General features: G+C 44.6%; 1 protein-coding gene across 1 annotated transcript in view; it reads left to right on the top strand.

Moving 5' to 3' along the window:
• gabrr2a (gamma-aminobutyric acid type A receptor subunit rho2a) overlaps positions 1–23,706 on the top strand; it is a 50,666-nt gene that overhangs the window by 8,099 nt on the left and 18,861 nt on the right. The window contains exon 3 of the mRNA XM_060932931.1: positions 13,243–13,310. Within this exon, the coding sequence (XP_060788914.1) occupies positions 13,243–13,310 (68 nt within the window). The remainder of the gene's footprint in view (positions 1–13,242; positions 13,311–23,706) is intronic.

Below are 23,706 nucleotides of genomic sequence, written 5' to 3' on the forward strand. Positions count from 1 at the left end.
TGTTTTCATGTCTCTGATCTAGCCTGCCAATGTAGACTGTTTGCCTTTGTGTGTATTTGTACATATATGGCGGCACGGTGGTGTAGTGGTTAGCGCTGTCGCCTCACAGCAAGAAGGTCCTGGGTTCGAGCCCCGGGGCCGGCGAGGGCCTTTCTGTGTGGAGTTTGCATGTTCTCCCCGTGTCCGCGTGGGTTTCCTCCGGGTGCTCCAGTTTCCCCCACAGTCCAAAGACATGCAGGTTAGGGTAACTGGTGACTCTAAATTGACCGTAGGTGTGAATGTGAGTGTGAATGGTTGTCTGTGTCTATGTGTCAGCCCTGTGATGACCTGGCGACTTGTCCAGGGTGTACCCTGCCTTTCACCCGTAGTCAGCTGGGATAGGCTCCAGCTTGCCTGCGACCCTGTAGAAGGATAAAGCGGCTAGAGATAATGAGATGATATATATATATATATATATATATATGTGCACTTTAATTAAACTGAACACTTCTGCACATACATCCGCCTCCCTTGCGTACCTGACAGAATACTTCGCCGTACAATGGATGTAGCAGAAGCGTTTCAGTACGCGATCCAACGCTGCTTCTGGGTTTCCCTGTCTCAGCCCCTCGCTTTGTATTTTTGGGTGAAGACTGACTGGAGCCCCCCAGCAATCTACGACGGAATATATCACCCTATGGGATTCAAGCTACAGTGTGACTTCTTCTATGAGGACATCCAAGATCCCAAGCCACCCGAACCCATCTGGGTAAGCTTCATACTAACGTTTATTGCTGGACGAGCACGCAGATGGGTGGATTACCTGATTCATGTCGAGCACCCATATCTTCGAAGTTCACAGACTTTCTTTGCCATGTTCAAGATCATTTTCGAATCCTTAGAAAAGGAGGAACCACATGAAAATTTTTAGGGAGGGGCAATCATGGCAGTGGCTGACCCAGCTGAGGAGGCCGTCACTCCAGAGCTCCCTCCAGTGGCTGACTCAGCCGAGGAGACCGTTGCTCTAGAGCTGTCCCCAGTGGCTGATGTAGAGACAGCAGAGGAGGCTGTTTTTCCTGAGCCCCTCTTGGAGGCTGTCTCCTCTGAGCTGGTTTCTCAGCCAGAACTAGCACCTGAATTAATGCCTGAACCAGTGTCTGTATCAGAATCCATGCCTGAGCCTGAACCTGTGTCAGCATCTGTTGCTGTTCCCATGCCAGCATCTGTTCCTGTGCCAGAACCAGTGTCTGCTCCAGTGCCCGAGGCGGAGCCAGAGTCAGCGCCAGGGCCTGCTCCAGTGCCTGAGGCGGAGCCAGAGTCAGCGCCAGGGCCTGCTCCAGTGCCTGAGGCGGAACCAGAGCCAGCGCCAGGGCCTGCTCCAGTGCCTGAGGCGGAGCCAGAGTCAGCGCCAGGGCCTGCTCCAGTGCCTGAGGTGGAGCCAGAGTCAGCGCCAGGGTCTGCTCCAGTGCCTGAGGTGGAGCCAGAGTCAGCGCCATGGCCTGCTCTGGTGCCTGAGGTGGAGCCAGAGTCAGCGCCATGGCCTGCTCTGGTGCCTGAGGTGGAGCCAGAGTCAGCGCCAGGGCCTGCACCAGAGCCTGCACCAGGGCCTGCGCCAGTGCCTGAGGCGGAGCCAGAGCCTGCGTCAGGGCCTGCTCCAGAGCCAGAGCCTGCATCAGAGCTAGTGCCAGGGCCTGCGTCAGAGCCTGCGTCAGAGCCAGTGCCAGAGCCAGCGTCAGAGCCAGTGCCAGAGCCAGCATCAGAGCCTGTGTCAGAGTCAGTGCCAGAGTTGGCACCTGCGCCAGCTTCAGTGCTGGTGTCAGAGTTAAGGCCAGAACCTGAGCCTGTTCCTGAACCTGTGTCATAGGACATCGGAACAACCTCTGTGTCACCTGGCCAGGAAGATATCTGCGTCGTCCTGCCGCCGCCCAGTCAGGAAGACGTCTGCATCGTCCCGTTACCAGGTCCTAACCCGGACCAAAGCAGTGCGCTGACAGAGCTCAAGCCAGTACCTGAGCCAAGTCCACAGTCCATGCCAAGTCCAGAACTCGAGTCATCTTCTGAGCTCGAGCCCAGCCCTATGTCCAAGCCAGTTCCAGAACTCCAGCTTGAGTAATCTCCTGAGCTGGAGCCAGAGCACAAGTCATCTTCGGAACTCGAGCACACTTCCAGTCCTGTGTCCAAAACAGTTCCAGAATTCCAGCTCAAATCATCTCCAGAACTCGAGTCCAGTCATACGTCCAAGCCAGTTCCAGAACTCCAGCCTGAGTCATCTCCTGAGCTGGAGCCAGAGTTGTCATCAAAGCTCAAATCGTCTCCAGAGCTTGAGTCCAGTCCCAAGCCCAAGCCAGATCCAGAGCCCAAGCATGAGTCATCTCCTGAGCTGGAGCCAGAGTCGTCGCTGAAGCTCAACTCACCTCCAGAGCTCAAATCCAGCCTGGAGCTTGAGGCCACCTTCAGTCTTGGATCCGAACCTAGTCCAAGATTCAAGTCAGGTCCGAAGTCTGAGCATGATCCCGACCCAGATTCCAAGTCAAGTCCCCAGCTCAAACCCACCCCTAGCCAAGAACCCAAGTCGTGTCCTGAGCCTGAGCCCGAACCCCCACTGGGGCCAAGTATGATGGATTTTCACTCCCAGACGGAACTCTTTGGGAGGGGCTTCTGTCAGTCCTGCGCGCTATGGCATGTGCGCTGTGGCGCGTGCACCTGAAGGCACACCTTGGGCTGTGCGCGTGCCGAGTGGACTCCAGCACGCGCGCTGTGAACAAGGCGCACCTGAACTCAATGAGAGAACTAGGTGTATACCTATTTAAGGGCTGTGCTGATGCTAGTGCATCACGAAGTATTATGCTACGTTAAGTACGCATTACCGAGCCTTTATACCCGTGTTCTTGTTTTCCTGGTTTCTTGATTCTTTGGTCTGTTTCTTGTTATTGTTCTTGCTTAGCCTTCTATGTTCTGTTTGCACCTCAACCGATGCTTTGCCTGTTTTCACGTCTCTGATCTAGCCTGCCGATTTGGACTGTTTGCCTTTGTGTGTATTTGTGTATATATATGCACTTTATTAAATTGAACACTTCTGCACGCGCATCCGCCTCCCTTGTGTACCTAACAAAAGTCTACACCCCTCTGTTAAAATTGCATTTTTGTGATGTAAAATATGAAAAAAGTCATGTCAGATGAAACCAAAAAAAAAAGAAACATGTCCGACCTTTTTCCACCTTTCATGTGATATAGCAACTGATAAAATTGAAGTGAAAACAAAACAGAAATGCTTTAGGAAAAAAAGAAAATGCAATAACCTGGTTGCACAAGTGTACACACCCTTTTGTAATGGTGCCTGCGATTGTGCTCAGAATTAACCAGTCACATTCAAGCTCATCTCATCTCAGCTCATCTCATCTCATTATCTCTAGCCGCTTTATCCTGTTCTACAGGGTCGCAGGCAAGCTGGAGCCTATCCCAGCTGACTGTGGGCGAAAGGCGGGGTACACCCTGGACAAGTCGCCAGGTCATCACAGGGCTGACACATAGACACAGACAACCATTCACACTCACATTCACACCTACGGTCAATTTAGAGTCACCAGTTAACCTAACCTGCATGTCTTTGGACTGTGGGGGAAGCTGGAGCACCCGGAGGAAACCCACGCGGACACAGGGAGAACATGCAAACTCCGCACAGAAAGGCCCTCGCCGGCCACGGGGCTCAAACCTGGACCTTCTTGCTGTGAGGTGACAGCACTAACCACTACACCACCGTGCTGCCCACATTCAAGCTCATGAAAAAAATAATTACCTACACAGGGAAAACATCTAAGGACATAACTCGAAGGACAAAACTCCTGGAGAAACTGCTGGAGCAACACCTCACATGTCACTACTCTTGTCTGAGGTGCAGCATTCCCTGTTTTATTACAAGAAGAAAGTCTGCATCCATGTGGCCCCTCAGAATTTTGTGATTGCATCCATGTCCAAGAAAGTTCAATGTACCTTCCTGCATTATTTTTACCAAGGCAGCCATAAAACAAGCCACAACTTATTCACTGCTTGTGCTGTACTCCCACAGTGCATTCATTTTTAGACTGCTGAAAACCAACACTCTCACTCAAGATGGGTTTCGAGTTAAGAGAAATGAAACACAGCCACTGAAAGTAGACCAGGTTCTCTGTATGTGCGATTACTGCACTGCACTTCATTGGGCTTTTGCATTGCTGCTAACTGCTCTTGCACTTGGCTGAAACCCACTGCCAGCGCCTTTACTCCATATTCTAGTGTACTGGTCCTCATCCACAGATTTGATCAGGCAACATATTGTGTTTCTTTTATCTTCCTGCAACAACAACATTACAAAGGAGCTTACCTTTTTCTTCCTAGTGGCTCGGTAGCTATGCCATCATCAAACTCTATTGCATCTTGGCAGAACGAAAAACTTGCAATCCTGGCTATTGTGCTTTTTTATCTTCCTGCTGCAACAGTGTGACAGAGGAGATTACCTTTGTCTTCCTAGTGGCTCGGTAGCTATGCCATCATCAAACTCAATTGCATCCTGGCAGAACGAAGAACTTGCAAGCCTGGCTATTGTGCTTTTTTTATCTTCCTGCTGCAACAATGTGACAAAGGAGCTTACCTTTTTCTTTCTAGTGGCTCGGCAGCTATGCCATCATCAAACTCCATTGCATCCTGGCAGAATGAAGAAGAGCTTGCAATCCTGGCTAGAAATACAAGAGTTTAGGAAATTTCAACAATTCTTTGAAAACAAGTTATGAACTTATGGATTTATTATGGTTATGAGATTAATTACTCTGCATCTGGACCCACAAACATTAGGCCATGTCAATTAAATGAATTTATATGATATTTTTGAGAAGTATAATGTTTTGTCACTTGTCACAGTTTCGAGAAAAACAATATCAAAGTTTTCATGCATCACCTACTGGATCAAAATGGTGTGTGTATGTGTGCTTTCTAAAGTAAAGTTCTCCTCATTCTGACAGAAATAGATACCTTTATAATCCAATTTGTCACTGACACAATGCAGCTGTCTTTTTTTTATGTTTCTTTGGCTCAACCTTGTGTTACTTGCTTGTATGTGTGTTATTCTCTCTGACAGCATGGACCTTGTGGAATAGCATCACCTTCCCCAGGGGGCCACACAGAAGGGGATTAAGATACCCCAAACACTGGAACACATTCATCCAAAATTTAGCCTGCCAGTGAATCCGCAGATCTGCTGTCACCGATGTGGTGCCGTGACTAGCTGAACCTACTGGGAATTCACAGTATGGTTTTGTAACAGCTTGTTATCAGATAAATATAAAATGTTCTTTACTCTGGAGTTTTCCTTTAATGCTATTACGTCACAGTGACTTCTGTGACGTATTAACATAGTTCAGATAGAAAGTGTCACAGGAGTTGGGGATAAAGTGCAGGAATAATCTACGTACAGCTACCCAGTGGTGCTTCACGGTCATGGATTATCCTCTGACTGAGAAGTGTCTTTATGATTTCTTGTAACTTAACATCATAGCAGTATGGATTTCATACTGGATTACATGCATGTGGGATTAGTGGACAGTGCTGGACGGATTATGCTGGACTTGTGCATGTTTTTTTAATCAGATTACATATGATAAATAATATATTCATCAATGTAGGCACTCAGCAATATTCTCATCTCATCTCATTATCTCTAGCCGCTTTATCCTGTTCTACAGGGTCGCAGGCAAGCTGGAGCCTATCCCAGCTGACTACGGGCGAAAGGCGGGGTACACCCTGGACAAGTCGCCAGGTCATCACAGGGCTGACACATAGACACAGACAACCATTCACACTCACATTCACACCTACGGTCAATTTAGAGTCACCAGTTAACCTAACCTGCATGTCTTTGGACTGTGGGGGAAACCGGAGCACCCGGAGGAAACCCACGCGGACACGGGGAGAACATGCAAACTCCGCACAGAAAGGCCCTCGCCGGCCACGGGACTCGAACCCGGACCTTCTTGCTGTGAGGCGACAGCGCTAACCACTACACCACCGTGCCGCCCCTCAGCAATATTACAATCAAAAATAAATAATAAACAAAAGCATGTTTATTTGTTAATTTTGGGCCAGTTTGTATAGAAATATGGTGTTTAGGTTAGACACTGGAGCAAATCACTAGAAAAAAGAATCATTCACTTCCTGTATTTGTATTTGGTTACGTCCCGCTTACGTGTAATCTGAACATTTTTCTGCGTAGACACACTGACACACCAGCACTGGCATGTAGCATGCAGCTGTTATAGCTAACAGCTGAAGTGTGCACTTGTCCCTTGGGGTTTTTTTTCCCTCTTAAACATTTAAGCAGCAGCTCTCTGATGAATTTGCCCATCTGGACACAACGTTCAACTGTAGCTCACTAGATCCTCTGAAGAGATTGAGCTTTGTGCTAACTGCCCCTTTGGCCTCATGGATTAGCACAAGCAGCATTAGCAATTAGCACATGGCCTCCCACTTGAACAAGCCATGAGGCTGCACATGTTCAGCTTTAGTAGACCAAAGTTTAGGGCTGCATGAGATATGGGACAAATCCAGCCAAGGGCACTTTTAGATACAGACATGTAGCAGGAAGTTGATTAGTTTGGAGTCATTGATTTCACTCATATGCTGTGTTCCTGCTTAGCTTGATTCATGTGGTAGCAAGGCTGAATTGACATGGAAATTGACAGGTCATGTGTGTAACTGCTTCCAGATTAGCTCAGATATTCTAAAATGAATTTCAGGATTGGATGAGTTATTGTAAAAATCATGTTTGATTGTTTGATATCTCCTTTTTCTTTGTTGGAAGTGCTAGTCAGAATTACATGTGTACGAGTTCGGAAGTTATGATTACGATGTGGTTTGGTCTAATATTAGACAGCATGAATCGCTTCTTTAGTTTTTATCTTTATTTATTTACATTTTTTTGGGATCGTCAACTACAAGAAGTTCATTTTGTCTTACTGAAAGAAAATGAAGAGTGATGTTTGTAATCCGGTTAGAGTAGACTAATTGAATCAAACGCTGATATCATGGTTGTTAAAGTGTTGCTTGAGTGAAAGGTTTTTTTTTTTTAAACTTGCATACGAGTGCTGTATGCTCTCGATATAACATTCATATTGGTAGCCACCATGACTTTTCTTCTTGGCACTCCCCCTCAGAAACCTGGAAAGTTGGGACTCACAGAAAAATACTAGTTACCAAATTATAATTAAGACATTGTGGTGACAATCAAGTGTGCTCATCTCACGATAGCAATATTTCTGACAGGAATTGAAGGCAGCATTACAATTACACTTGTTTTTGTCCAATATAAAATAGCCCTGGAGTCAGTTGTCTTGAATCCGAAGCTCTTGGATGAGGTCGAAGTTGCTATTGTTGGCTTGCTGAGACAAAAGCCTCATGCACCCGTTTTCTTTCCTGCCATATTTTGTTCCCTGAATTACGAATAAAGCCAGAACATTTTCAGATACATGCTGTATTTACAACCCCGATTCCAAAAAAGTTGGGACAAAGTACAAATTGTAAATAAAAACGGAATGCAATGATGTGGAAGTTTCAAAATTCCATATTTTATTCAGAATAGAACATAGATGACATATCAAATGTTTAAACTGAGAAAATGTATCATTTAAAGAGAAAAATTAGGTGATTTTAAATTTCATGACAACAACACATCTCAAAAAAGTTGGGACAAGGCCATGCTTACGACTGTGAGACATCCCCTTTTCTCTTTACAACAGTCTGTAAACGTCTGGGGACTGAGGAGACAAGTTGCTCAATTTTAGGGATAAGAATGTTAACCCATTCTTGTCTGATGTAGGATTCTAGTTGCTCAACTGTCTTCGGTCTTTTTGTGTCGTATCTTCCATTTTATGATGCGCCAAATGTTTTCTATGGGTGAAAGATCTGGACTGCAGGCTGGCCAGTTCAGTACCCGGACCCTTCTTCTACGCAGCCATGATGCTGTAATTGATGCAGTATATGGTTTGGCATTGTCATGTTGGAAAATGCAAGGTCTTCCCTGAAAGAGACGTTGTCTGGATGGGAGCATATGTTGCTCTAGAACCTGGATATACCTTTCAGCACTGATGGTGTCTTTCCAGATGTGTAAGCTGCCCATGCCACACGCACTAATGCAACCCCATACCATCAGAGATGCAGGCTTCTGAACTGAGCGCTGATAACAACTTGGGTCGTCCTTCTCCTCTTTAGTCCGAATGACACGGTGTCCCTGATTTCCATAAAGAACTTCAAATTTTGATTCGTCTGACCACAGAACAGTTTTCCACTTTGCCACAGTCCATTTTAAATGAGCCTTGGCCCAGAGAAGATGTCTGCACTTCTGGATTATGTTTAGATATGGCTTCTTCTTTGAACTATAGAGTTTTAGCTGGCAACGGCGGATGGCACGGTGAATTGTGTTCACAGATAATGTTCTCTGGAAATATTCCTGAGCCCATTTTGTGATTTCCAATACAGAAGCATGCCTGTATGTGATGCAGTGCCATCTAAGGGCCCGAAGATCACGGGCACCCAGTATGGTTTTCCGGCCTTGACCCTTACGCACAGAGATTCTTCCAGATTCTCTGAATCTTTTGATGATATTATGCACTATAGATGATGATATGTTCAAACTCTTTGCAATTTTACACTGTCGAACTCCTTTCTGATATTGCTCCACTATTTGTCGGCGCAGAATTAGGGGGATTGGTTATCCTCTTCCCATCTTTACTTCTGAGAGCCGCTGCCACTCCAAGATGCTCTTTTTATACCCAGTCATGTTAATGACCAACACTTGACCTAATGAGTTGCAATTTGGCCCTCCAGCTGTTCCTTTTTTGTACCTTTAACTTTTCCAGCCTCTTATTGTCCCTGTCCCAACTTTTTTGAGATGTGTTGCTGTCATGAAATTTCAAATGAGCCAATATTTGGCATGAAATTTCAAAATGTCTCACTTTTGACATTTGATATGTTGTCTATGTTCTATTGTGAATACAATATCAGTTTTTGAGATTTGTAAATTATTGCATTCTGTTTTTATTTACAATTTGTACTTTGTCCCAACTTTTTGGAATTGGGGTTGTAGAATGAGCTTGCTCTATGAATGATCTATGTTTTCAAATATGTCATGTTTCATACCTTGACATTCATATGGTGCACCTATCATCTGTTGGCACCCTTGACCATGTCTTCAGTGCATCATTTGTGTGTCTGGTTGCATGTTAACCCATCCCACTACTCTGTGCTTTTAGGTAACAGATATGACTCTTACCCTAATCCCACTAAAAGTCCAACTTCCAGTTGAGTGAACATGGTTTGTTGAAAATCCCTTTGATTTCAGTGGAACGCATCTGAAAAAACTAAGATTTGGGAGGACATGTGGAATAAATTATCTATGTAAAGGGACATGCTGTTATTGGAAAATAATCATCCAAATGGAGTTACCAAACTAGAGTTGATTAATTATCCACAACAGCAAAATTTTTGAACAAAGAATGGCCCGTTTTTATCCATTTATAGTTACATTTAAAGGGCTGATGACACGAACATGACTCTATGCAATTTCTTAAATAAACTATACAACATGGCAAACATGTTAGATTTCTGTTATAATTACGTGAAAAGAAGCTGTTGTTATGCGAATATCCAACTTTTAATTGCACAGCGCAAGAAAACTGGGTCCGTGGCTCGCGGCCATGCTGTGACGTCAGCGGAAGAACACGCTGCGGTTCACTGGCTGTTCTACTCAATGGAAATGGTGCATGAAAACGCCGGTGAACTCTCTAGTGCTAGCTCTTCCTCCGAACAAAAGAACAACCAAATACTGGTACTTTAAGCAGTGATCATGATGGCATGATTTTATCTGATTTTAAATAAATGAGATTGATAATAATGTGAATGTTCACAACTAGTACATACAAACTCTGCAGCTTCTGATTCAGCAGCTGCGTCATACTCCGCAAAAACATCAGCAAGAACCTACAATATAAATGGAAATGCAATACACTAAGCTCAAATGACTTTTGGAAAGTATCATTTCTAAATTTTTTCTACATATTCTTGAAGTCGGTCATCGGGGTACTTGCTACCATTCCCTAACAACGCATGGCAAAGAGTAGTGTTGCTACGAGTACTTGCTAAAGCCTCCGGTGGAAGATCCTCGATGTGCTGATAAGACATACAGTTCTATATAACACACAAGTGTCACGATAATCACAAAACAGATGCAAATTGTTAAAATACCTAATTTTTAAGCAATCATGTGTTGATCTCTTCCGAATAGAATCTATGATAGCCTACCCTCTTTACCCTTTGCCTCTCATTGCTAGGCGGCAGTTACATGAAAGCCTCAAGCTTTCACAAGCAAATACATGACTGATATCACATTGACTTTATGAGTACATTTATGATTATCATGAATATGTACTCTATGATGTGTACTCTATGAGCGCTCTGGAGCGAGTCACTTCCAAGATGGCCACGCAGACCGCAGTGTTACTATTTTTAGCATCATCTCGGAGCACTCTATAGCTCTACGTACCTTTATCTTATGTCGTTTCTCAACACATGTTCTGACAGGAGGACTGTTTTTGGAGGAGTTGCCTTGTCCCAGGCGACTGCTGGATCCGGCATAGCTACTAGTAGACCCCCTCCGGAATACTGTAGGCACTGCTGATGGTAGTAACACACGTTTGTGCTGAACTGCACACCCAAGAGATTCTTTTAAGCTGGGAAGGGTGTCAAAACAATCCAAATCGAAGTGTTCAGAGCACAGGACGGATGTTGGTGAGGGCTCCCACTTGTCACGAGTGCGCCTGACTTGCTTCACCCACTTCGCATGCAGCTCGGGATCTCTGGGAAACTTGAATAAACTTACCCCATCCTTGTGGGTTTTGGAGCAAAAGCCGGCAACACAACGCGAAGGCATAATAACTATATATATATATATATATATATATATATATATATATATATATATATATATATATCAGGGGTGATTTCTCAGAGACAACAAGGGAAGCCGAGCTTCCCCTAAAATTTTCTCCCCAAACTGCGGCATCTATGACATTGAATTCTCATTAAAACAATAACTTGCATAACATAATATATGCCCAAGATTGCATTTACGTTCATAACTATCCTGTAACTTATTTGAGTGATGTCTGACGAACTTGCAGTTCGCTATGAGAATCACCTTTGCTGCCACGCTGTAACCAGCGTTGCCAGATACTGCTGACGTTTTCCAGCCAAAATATGTTCAAAACCCGCCAAAATGCACTTAAAACCGCCCAATCTGGCAACACTGGCTGTAACCTTTCTTATTTCAATGGGCTCTATACGCTGGCAGCCGGGTTTCCATTGCAGTCTATGAGAGGGCTCTGAACAGCCAATTTCGGCTAGTTGTTATTGGTTAAAATCGACAAAATCGTCACTTCCAGGGAAGCCGGGCTTCTCTGGGACTAAACGGGACATGGGCGGGCCAAGAAGCCGGGCTGATGAAGGATTATTGGAGGTGGTGTTTGAAAGACATGAGGAGGGCGGGCTCTGTACTTCGGCGTCGGCGAGGAACACGGAAGTATGATCAGTCAGTCCCTAGCGGATGTCGAGAAAGTGTAGTCGTGTGCCAAAGTGCTGTCCGAATTTCTTTTCATATAAACGTTTCTTCTCATTGATGTCTCTGTACATTACTCTGTAAATAAATGTAAATATTACTCGTTGTGCTCCGTTAACTTTCATCCATTCTATCAGTTTGATCATTCATGAATTCACTCGTTTATTTCATTTGTAGTTCAATCTGGTTGTAGGCTAGCTTGAGCCTTATTGGGATCTGCAGTGCTAGCTGCTAACAGAAATTGGTGAAGTCTCTGGAAAGCACAACCAGCTAGTATGACAGGGTCACAGACCATTTTCTGGAAAAGGAGCGGAGGGCAGAATTTGTGTATAAATAGTGTGCATCATATAATGTTCATGAATCTGAAGTGTGTATATTGTTCAGTAATGTTAAGAGAATGGTGGGCTCTGTGTTATAGGTTATACCTGGGTATAATATTCAAGGTTCTGTGTGTTGCATAGCCTACCTGGTTATGAATTTCCAGACTGTGTTGCAGAAGATGTTCAAGGATGTGTTGCACAGCTGGGTGTTGTGTTAAAGACTCTGTGTTGCATATCAGGGTATGATTGTTCAAGGCTCTTCATTGAATAGCCAGTGATTTTTGGATGTTTGATATTTTTGATTAAGGATATGAGGCACTAGCCTGGCAAGCCAGACTATAACATGAAATGTACAAGCAAAAATACTTTCTGCCACTAGGTAGGGTTGTCTAGTTCACTATGCTAATGGGGCACACCTTTCTATGCTTTGATATCCGGCCTACAGGTTTTACGATGAATGCGTAAAATGGGCTTCCCCTGTTTTAAAAACCAGCAGCCGCCACTGATATATATATATATATATATATATATATATATATATATATATATATATATATATATATATATATATATAAAATGTATAATAATGTATAATAATAATACTAATAATGACAAACTGAACACCTGTCGCATCAACAACAAACTGGTAAGTTAGGAGGAAGATTCTTTCGCTGACGTCATATAGCCCCTCCTCCTCATTCATCTCCTGGGTGCTGCAGCCCCGTCAAATTTGCCCAAATAGCCACGTTTTTTATCATAACTTGTAAAATAGGCGCCTTCGTGAATTAATATATGGATCATCGGGAATTACTTTTTATGTTATAAAACATCGCCAAAGATGTCAAAAACGTGTCATCAGCCCTTTAATGTTTGAAATGATTGTGAAAAATGCCAGTTCCTGTTATCGTTTACATATTAGCATCTATAAGCAGTTGTTTCCTCACCAGTCTCTTTATTTTCTCTGAGATACCTAAATGTACAGATAAGCCATTTGTCAGCTCTGAGGCTGTGTATAAATATTTTGCTCTGGATTTCCACTCATGTACTCAAAGTGTCACACACTGCATAATGGAGAACCATCTCATGTATCAGTGGCCCAAAAACTTCAGACACAGTTCAGGTTTTGGAAATATTCTAACCACAAACTCAAGTGATCAATGTAAATCACGATACACAGTTTGTGGGTTAATGAGCTGTTATGTAACACACATTTTGATGTATATCATGCTAAACATTTGGTGCTGTGTCAGATGAAATGCTTAGATAATTGCAGGTTTGGTATAACTGCATGTTTATTCTTCATTGCAGGTCCTGCTATTCCTGTGGGCGTTGACGTCCAGGTCGAAAGCTTGGACAGTATTTCAGAAGTAGATATGGTAAGGCAAACCTTTTATTTTAGGATCGTTAGACCTGTCTTTGCAACAAGAAGACAATCGTTATTATTCCACAGTTAAATATTAACACCTTTTTAATTCCATTTGTCTGATTTATTTATTTATTTGTGGAGGAAATTATATAAGGGTTGCTTCTAGAGCATTTCAATCCCTTACTGTTGAAATCATGAAATAATGTTCATTTTGTAAATAAATGGATAGAACATTCAAATTACATTGAGTTTTAGTGCATGGTATGTTTTTTATTATTTTATGAATAAACATTGTGCGTTGTGTGTTAATTCAGTAACTTAAATCAATATTTTTGCAGCAAAAGTTACACATATTCAGAATCAGGTTACGCACTTGCTTACATTGATTTTCGTTGAGCTGCATTAAAATTATTAAAATCATCTGCGTGTAGTTTACACCTTTGACATTGTCAGACCGAGACGGTGTCGTGAGTAGAATTGTCCAAGATGGGGTCTTAGACCACAGCCCTTAAACAGATACTCTTGCCTTTGGCCATTTAAAAAATATTTACTTTTGATAAACTGGTGCAATTTTTTTTCCTCAGTTTATTTTGTTATTGATAGAGATATCACTTTCCAGGTTTTTATTTGTCTGTACTGAAGAAAGTTGAATTGACAAAGTATGAGTGATCTAGAAATATAAGTCCTTTGCTGCCGAGGAGATTCTACCTCAGGGATCGATCTGGGAGCATCAGTCACTGATTGTAGCACAAACTGATGAAAAAATTACTGCTGACACCTTTCTGTTTTCACCAGAATTAAGTGTTTCAGCAGTTTGTGCTACAGTAGCTCTTCTGTGGGATTGGACCATTTGGGCTAGTCTTCATGTCCCATGCCAATCAATGAGCCTTTGACACCCGTGATCTTGTCGCTGGTTCACCGGTTGTCCTTGGACCACTTTTGGTAGGTACTAACCACTGCATACCGGGAACACCCCACAAGATGTGGCATTTTGGAGATGCTCAGACCCAGTCATCTAGCCATCACAACTTGGCCCTTGTCAAAGTCACTCAGATCCTTACACTTCCTGCTTCCAACACATCAACTTCAAGAACTGACTGTTCTCTTGCTGCCTAATTATATCCCACCCCTTGACAGGTGCCACTGTAATGAGATAATCAATGGAATTCACTTTACCTGTCAGTGTTTTTAATTTTATGGCTGATCGGTGTATATCCACATTCAAGAGTGTGGTGTAGCGATATGATTGGAAGATGTTATTTTAGGAAGCCGAGTCATCTGAGCATGATAGGGTAGCTTCAACAGATGATGGAGAATTACTGATCAGGATAGACTCGTGAAAAACAGAGAGCAGATGTGCGAGTGAAAATAAGTTTCAAGGATTTAACAGAAATTAGCCAAAACAAGTCAGAAGCATTCCAAACAAGTACCTCTATCCATCATATAGTCTGCATAGAGCTTAAGTCTGTAACTCCCACTGAGCTCTGTCTAAAATCTGGAGAGCTCATTGGCTCGTCAAAGTGAGCCATCTGGCTGCCATCTTACTACTCACATTGCATGGATTTGGTTTATGTGTTAAACCGTCGTATCTGATCTAATTTGCCCCAAGAAAAGTATCTCCTGACTTTTTTTTCCCTTTCATTACCTCCTTTAATTTTCTCCACTTTACCCACATTCCTTACATATCTTCATAGCACTCCCCTTCACTGTTATTGTTTTTTTTCCTTTTCCAGTCCAGTCTCTGATCATTTCTTTTTGAACGACTCTTATAACGACTCTTACTCCTATAATTATTTTAGGGAGATTATTTCAGTTTTTCTCTTATACAGTGTATCTGTCTTTCTCTTTTGTATAGTTCTCCTTCCTTCCTATCTATCTATCTATCTATCTATCTATCTATCTATCTATCTATCTATCTATCTATCTATCTATCTATCTATTTTTTTATTTATTATGCCAGCACAAAGGCTGTACAATACTTCATTTCTATTTAGGACAGTTGTTGAAACAGGATTATTTTCTCATGTTATTTGCCATTTTCACCTCATTCTCACAGTCATGTCTTACAGATTTTATTGATCACATAATTCACTGTCACAATATTCATGCAGTTTGTGACCAATATGACCAATAAATACTTTTAAGACATGACTGTGAGAATGAGGTGAAAATGGCAAATAACATGAGAAAATAATCCTGTTTCAACAACTGTCCTAAATAGAAACAAAGTATTGTACAGACTTGGTGTTGGTATAAGAATGATTGATTGTTCTGTTCATTATTTTTCACTGAAGAAACTGGAGATGTCAACTGCTCATTGTCCAATAAATAAAGATAAAAAAAAAGAATGATTAATTAATTAATTAATTAATTAATTAATTAATTAATTAATTAATTAATTAATTAATTGAAAAGAAGAATAAATATATGAAAGAGAAAGATACACTGTATAAGGTAAAAGCTGAAATAATATCCGTTTAAATAATTATAGCAGTAAAAGAGCCATTCGAAAAAAATTATCAGAGATTGGACTGGAAAAGAAAAAAACAATAACAGTGAAGGGATGTAAGGAATGGGGTAAAGTGCAGAAAATAAGAGGAGGTAATGAAAGGGGGAAAAGTCAGGAAATACTTTTCTTGGGGTAAGTTTGATTGGATACAACGTTTTAACACAAACCAAATACACGTGATGTGAGTGGTAAGATGGCGGCCAGATGGCTTCACTCACCTCTACAGCGGGCAATAGGCTCTAAGCTCTCCAGATTTTATATAGAGCTCAGTGGTAACTCCTCACTATGCACATGTAACTCAGCTCTGAAAACGGCTCTATTAAAATATAAAATGCTCCTAAACATACCAGAACAGTGAATTCCCATTGAAGAATAAAATTCTTTAAGAGACAACTACAGGACTTAACTTGAGCTCAGATCAGCAATATTATATGAACTTGCAGTATTTGAGGAAGCCAAATCTTGTGATGATTTATTTATTAAAATTTTGTCAAATTTATGTAGTTTTCCATTCTATAGTTCATTAAATCATTCAATTTGAAACGTTTGTGTATTGTATATATTTCCTCCTTTTTTTCCACCAGTGTGATTGGATTTCACCGTGGCATGGAATCATGGCAAGAAAGCCAAATGAATTCATTGACATTCATGAAAATGATGGAATTCATAAATATTGACGCCTGGCAACCGTTCGTTGTGGAACCTGCCAGATTTAAACACTTTTTGGCTTATTAGGAGTGAGACCATCTGCCAGGAAACACAGTGTTTAATTGGAAATGTGGGCTGTGTCGAAGAGCAGTCCTTTATTTTCAGCACTTTGTTTGCAGTAATAGACTATATCATGCCCATGTGCATATTTGACATCCATTACTGTGGCTCTGTAGACTAAAACAGGACCTAAGCTGAAAGACTCCATTGTTCATATAGCCTAAAAAGCTTTAATGGTATGATTGAGCTGATTCTCGAATCACTTGCAGTTTAGTGAGTAAAATTAGGGGACTGGATGTAAGAGACCTGATCTGATTGTTCTTGGTGTCTAGTGCCGGCATCGAACAATAATTATAAATTAGAGTCTCTGTCTGTTTTGTACCAGCTCTTTGGGAAAGTGTGGCTGTTATGTTAATTGCAATCAGAACTACAGGCCGAGCTGCTACTACAGAATATTTAATCATACCTTCTGACCGATTTGATTCAACAATTCAACAGAACTGTGATATAACGATGCACATCACCTACAGCGCATATTTACGGACATTTGAATGACATCCGGTATGACATCCTTAAGCTGTGTATAATTACAGGTCACTACGAGCCAAATGCTTATGTTTACATAACAGGAATTAAGAACAGGCAGATGATGTATTCAGGCTTTGAAAATACATGATCAAATCAAGTTGTGTGTACGAAAACAAATTATGTTAATGCAACATGGAACCAATGTACGTATTTAAATTAAGTTAATTCAATGAGGTTTTTTTAGTGCATTAGATTTAATTCAGCCTAAGCTCTTGGCATCTGCAGAGTATTTTTAAACCAGGCCTGTTTCATGTAAAAACAACAACTCTGGCAGTCGTCTCATTAACTATCCTGTCTGCTGCTCCTCCTCCAACGAAAATGCTCATAGCTTGAGCATGGGGCAGTGTGATTCTTGCCCCAGTGGGATTCTGTTCATGTTTGTTGCAGTTCCCATTTTTAGCCACTAGGTGCATTAATAACTCCCAGTGGATTCCATTAATGATGGAAGCTAAATGTGTCAGTGAGCAGGATAATCTAGAAAGGTGAACAAATCAATGGAACATCATAGCAGAGCGGAGCCCCATACTTAAGGAAATAATGCATCGACCTGATTTTGAATGGCTTTTGACTGTATAATGTCCGTCCGTACATACAAACGATGTACATGTACCACTCCAGGGAATCTGATTATAAGTGCAAGGACATGTATCTCAAACACTTGACCAGCGGACAACGAAATATGTATCTTTATTTACATAAGGTAGATGGGTTTTTATCCAGTGCTTATTTTTAAATTGCTGTTTAAAAATAATGTGGGATTATTTACTAACACATTTTACAGAAAATATTCACGACAGTTTCATATAAAACTAGTTAAAACCGTTTTATTAGTCCACTAGCTTGTTGGACAGTTGACAGTTTCTGTCATGTAAGGACAGTTGATGAATGTAAGTACAGAAAGAGTTTTATTGAAAACACACTTGCAAACAGATCCAAAACTTAGACGAAGGCAGAGTCAAAAAACAGGTAGTGGTTGAGTGAGGCACAGACAGGATATCAGAGGTAATACAATACAGTCCAAAAACACATTCAGGGTCAAAACAAGAAAAGTGATACAAAATACAAGGCTTTCACAAAATCTGTGTGTTATTGAGAGTCCTTATATGTCTGCACTGTGATTGAGCTCTAATAAGGAACAGGTGCAGGGTAAGTAATTCTAATGGCGCATGCATATGGATATGACAGATGTAACCAGACAACTGTTTGGCAGATCAAGTTTGATATTGGATGGTAACTCTATTGTAATGATGTGAAGTGAAAGCGCTGGTTCACTGCTGTCCACCAGGCACCCAGCAGAGTCACACCATAATAAATGTTGTGGTGTTGTTTCCAATGCATGGTATATGGTGTCAAAGAAAGGAATAAATATGTATTGGTAACTGCAATGTGTATCTCATTAATGGCATCACTGTCACAAGACAATGCAGCAATTGATTGATGTGAAATACACGATACTACATGTGCCAGCGGGGGCGTGGTCAAGCGTCGGTCTGTGAATGGAGGGCGGAGTCAGGGAAGGTAAATGGCAGAATCACTGCACCTGACGGGAATTAACCTGTGTTTGTGTGTCTTCCCCAGTGACCGTGCCCTATAAGAGGAGAGGGAGAGCAGAGGAAGGGGGCTCTCCCCGAACGAGAACACTTGTGTGTATGTGTGTGAAAATAATTAAAAGCTGAAAAGCTAAAATAAAAGGGTACTGGCGAACTCAGTTCTGGCCTGCCGTGCTTCTGTGCTCCACCCACCTTAACTATTTCTACAGTGGTGCCGAAACCCAGGATGGAGTACAGAAGAGAACAGCCTCATGGAGTCCTCCCCCTTCAAGGACCTGGTCCATGCCCTCGCCTCGGCCCAACAGAGCCAGCGCCAGGCGCTGGTCACCCTCTGGAAGGAGCAGGAACAATGGTTCGAAGCCCTGGTGCTGGCACAGCAGGAAGATCACCAGGCGTTCCGGCACCTGTTCGTGTCGGCGGGGTCCACCATCACCACCTCACCCTAACAAAGATGGGTCCGCATGACGACCCCAAAGCCTTCCTTGCTCTTTTTGAGCAGGCAGCAGAGGCATGGGGTTGGCCGGTGGAACAGCGCGTGGCGTGCCTCCTCCCCCTGCTAATGGACAAGGCTCAGCTGGCCGCGCTACAGCTCCCTGCCCACAGGCGGCTGATCTATGCCAACCTCCAATGTGTGGGGCACACCCCGGAGCAGGAGCGGCAGCGCTTCTGCGCACTGCGCCTGGAGGAGGTCGGCTGGCCGTTTGCGTTTGGCCAGCAACTCCGGGACACCTGCCGGCAGTGGCTGAGGGCCAACAACCGCGACGCCGAGGGAATCATCAACCTGGTGGCACTGGAACAATTCACTGCCCGACTTCTGGAAGGAACAGTGGAGTGGGTCCAGTGCCATCGCCCGGCATTGCTGGATCAGGCCATCGAGCTGGCAGAGGACCATATGGCGGCTGTTCCGACGTCTGGACAGCATGTCTCCTCTTCTCCCCACTCTCGCCCTCTCTCTCTCCTTCTGTTTCTCGTCCTCCCCCATTCCCCCACTGCGGAGGCGGGGGCCCGCTCCACCCCAGCCGGCCCGCCGCACCCGTGGTGCCCTACCATTTCCTACTTCTGCATCTGTGTCTTCCCCCCCTCAGGTGAGTGAGCTCCGGAACACCGGTGCAGAGGGAAAGCCTGGGCCGGTATGCTGGCGCTGCGGGGAGCCGGGGCACCTCCAGCATCAGTGCTCGGTGCTGGAGGTGGGAGCGGTGGTCCGGATCCCCGACACGCCAGGGACCGCCCTCGATCAGGCCGGAGCGTATCGCATACCGGTGAGTATCCAAGGGGATACGTATCGGGCTTTGGTGGACTCCAGCTGTAATCAGACCTCAATCCACCAAAGCCTGGTGCAAGACAAGGCATTGGGGAGAGCACAATTGGTGAAGGTGGTGTGTATGCACGGGGTGTTCACAACTACCCTTTAGTGTCGGTCCACATTCTATTTCGAGGGGAGAAATTTAGAGTAAAGGCAGCGATTAATCCTCCCCTTACAGTACCCACTCGATAATTTTGGGGACTGATTGGCCGGGATTCGGGGAATTAATGACACATTTAGTGAAGAGTGGGGCCTTCCATAGTTTAGTGGGGGGAGGTCCCGGTGTGGCTTTGGCGGGAGCAGCTGTCACAGAGCCATTTACGTCATCACCGCATCAGAGCGTGGAGCAGCAGGCTCCTCCTCCCTCTCTTGGGGAATCCCTCATGGATTTCCCGTTAGAGCAGTCGCGAGACAAGACTCTGCGGCATGCGTTTGACCAAGTGAAAGTAATCGATGGTCAAATGCTCCAGCCAAACGCCACCCCGTCCTTCCCCTATTTCTCCATTATAAAGGATAGATTATACTGAGTGACACAGGACACTCAGACTAAGGAACCGATAACACAGCTTTTGATCCCAAAGAGCCGCCGGGAATTTATATTAAAGTTTAATCCCATGGCCGGACACTTGGGGCAGGATAAGACGCTAGCCCGAATAATGGCCCGGTTCTATTGGCCAGGGATTCGCGGCGATGTTCGTAGGTGGTGTACGGCGTGCCGCGAATGCCAGTTAGTAAATCCAGCGGCCATTCCAAAAGCGCCTTTGCGCCCTCTGCCATTAATCGAGACCCCGTTCGAAAGAATTGGGATAGATCTCATCGGGCCATTCGATCGATCAATACGAGGATATCGCTTTATTTTAGTTCTGGTGGACTATGCAACGTGATATCTGGAAGCAGTGCCTCTTCGCAATATCTCAGCACGCAGTATTGCGGAAGCACTCTTCCGCATCATCTCCCGAGTCGGAATCCCCAAAGAGATTCTGACTGATCAAGGCACTACGTTTATGTCATGCACACTGCGCGAACTGTATGGGTTACTGGGAATTAAGCCTATCCGCCCCAGCGTTTATCACCCACAAACGGATGGCTTAGTCGAACGGTTCAACCGCACCCTCAAGAACATAATTAGAAAATTTGCAAGCTAGGACGGATGCAGCTGGGATAAATGGCTCGAGCCCCTGTTATTTGCAGTGCGAGAGGTCCCACAAAGCCTCCACGGGGTTCTCCCCATTCGAATTATTATACGGGCGTAAGCCGCACGGCATTTTAGATGTACTGTGTGAAAATTGGGAGGAGGGACCTTCAAGAAGCAAAAATGAAATTCAATACATTATCGACCTGCGCGCCAAACTCCACACCCTCATGCACCTAACCCAGGAGAATTTGCAGCAGGTCCAGGAACGTCAAGTCCGTCTGTACGACAGGGGCACGCGCCTTAGGGAATTCACACCGGGAGATAAAGTACTCATGTTGTTGCCCACGTCAAGCTCCAAATTGATTGCCAGGTGGCAAGGACCCTTTGAGGTTACACGGTGAGTCTGGGACGTCGACTATGAGGTGAGGTGAACGGACAGGGGTGGGGCGTTACAGATTTACCACTTCAATCTGTTAAAACTTTGGAATGAGGAGGTCCCTGTGGCATTGGTGTCAGTGGTTCCAGGGAAGGCGGAGCTGGGGCCGGAGGTTCAAAAAGGAAAATTGACATCGCCCACTGCTCCGGTCCCCTGTGGAGACCAGCTCTCCTTGAGCCAGCTCACGGTGGTAGCCCAGCTGCAAACAGAATTTTCTGACATGTTCTTGCCCCTGCCCGGCCACACCCACCTCATAGAACACCACATTGAGATGCCCCCAGGGGTGGTAGTGTGCAGCCGCCCTTACAGACTGCCTGAACACAAGAAAAAGGTGGTTCGGGAAGAACTCAAGGCCATGCTCGAAATGGGCATCGTCGAGGAGTCCCACAGTGACTGGAGCAGCCCGGTGGTCTTGGTTCCCAAGGCCGATAGGTCGGTCCGGTTCTGTGTGGACTATAGAAAAGTCAACGCGGTGTCTAAATTTGATGCGTACCCAATGCCTCGTATTGATGAGTTGCTCGATCGACTAGGCACGGCTCATTTTTATTCGACACTGGATTTGACAAAGGGATATTGGCAGATCCCCTTGACTCCGCTATCCCGAGAGAAAACTGCCTTTTCCACACCGTTTGGCTTACACCAGTTCGTCACACTTCCTTTTGGGCTGTTTGGGGTGCCCGCTACGTTCCAGCAGCTTACGGATAGGGTCCTCCGCCCCCACGCCACCTATGCGGCTGCATACCTCGACGACATTATTATTTATAATAATGACTGGCCATGGCACCTAGAACACCTAAGGGCTGTCCTTAGGTCGCTGAGGTGAGCGGGTCTCACAGCCAACCCGAAGAAGTGTGCGATTGGGTTGGTGGAAGTGTGGTATCTTGGGCAATGGGCAGGTGCATCCCCAAATCAATAAGACAGCAGCGATTGCAGCCTGCCCGAGGCCCAAGACCAAAAGGGGGGTGAGACAGTTCCTGGGGCTGGCTGGCTACTATCATAGGTTTATACCTAATTCTTCGGACGTCACCTGCCCACTGACTGATCTCACTAAAAAGGGGGCACCAGATCCGGTCCAGTGGATGGAGCAATGCCAGCAGGCTTTCTCTAAGATAAAGGCTGCACTGTGTGGGGGGCCACTGTTACATTCCCCTGACTTTTCTCTCCCCTTTGTTTTGCAGACGGACGCATCAGGCAGAGGGCTGGGGGTTGTTCTGTCCCAGGAGGTGGAGGGGGAGGACCATCCAGTGCTGTACATCAGCTGCAAGCTGTTGGTGCGCGAGGGCAGGTACAGCACCATAGAGAAGGAATGCCTTGCCATCAAGTGGGTGGTCCTTGCCCTCCGCTACTACCTGCTGGGGCGCCCTTTCACCCTCTGGTCAGACCACGCGCCCCTGCAGTGGCTCCACCACATGAAGGATGCCAACGCATGGATCACCCGTTGGTATCTGGCACTCCAGCCGTTTAATTTCGAGGTGGTCCACAGGCCGGGGGCGCAGATGGTCGTGGCAGATTTCCTCTCCCGTCAAGGGGGCGGGGGGGGAGGGGTCAGCTGCAGGCCAGACGGCTCCCCGGCCTGAGTCAGGCAGTGGGGGTATGTGGCAGCGGGGGCGTGGTCAAGCGTCGGTCTGTGAATGGAGGGCGGAGTCAGGGAAGGTACGGTAAGTGGCAGAATCACTGCACCTGACGGGAATTAACCTGTGTTTGTGTGTCTTCCCCAGTGACTGCACCCTATAAGAGGAGAGGGAGAGTAGAGGAAGGGGGCTCTCCCCGAACGAGAACACTTGTGTCTGTGTGTGTGTGTGTGTGTGTGTGTGTGTGTGTGTGTGTGTGTGTGTGTGTGTGTGTGAGAATAATTAAAAGCTGAAAAGCTAAAATAAAAAGGGTTTTTGCAAACTCAGTTCTGGCCTGCCGTGCTTCTGTGCTCCACCCACCTTAACTATTTCTACACTACACAATTCAATGGTTCATATGCTATAATATTGTTATTCTATTCAGGTTGATTTTGTGCCCTTGCAAATATTTTGCTCATAAACTCATCAGGAACTTGGCTTTTAGACAGTGCCTAAAAATATATATTACATACATCTGAAATTGTTTTTGAATTATTAGTAACTCAAAAGTGATAATTAGTATTTCAGCAGAATTTATAATGTAGAGTGTTGATGATGATGATGATG

The sequence above is a fragment of the Neoarius graeffei genome, chromosome 11 (assembly GCF_027579695.1).
Source record: "Neoarius graeffei isolate fNeoGra1 chromosome 11, fNeoGra1.pri, whole genome shotgun sequence".
Lineage (NCBI taxonomy): Eukaryota > Metazoa > Chordata > Actinopteri > Siluriformes > Ariidae > Neoarius > Neoarius graeffei.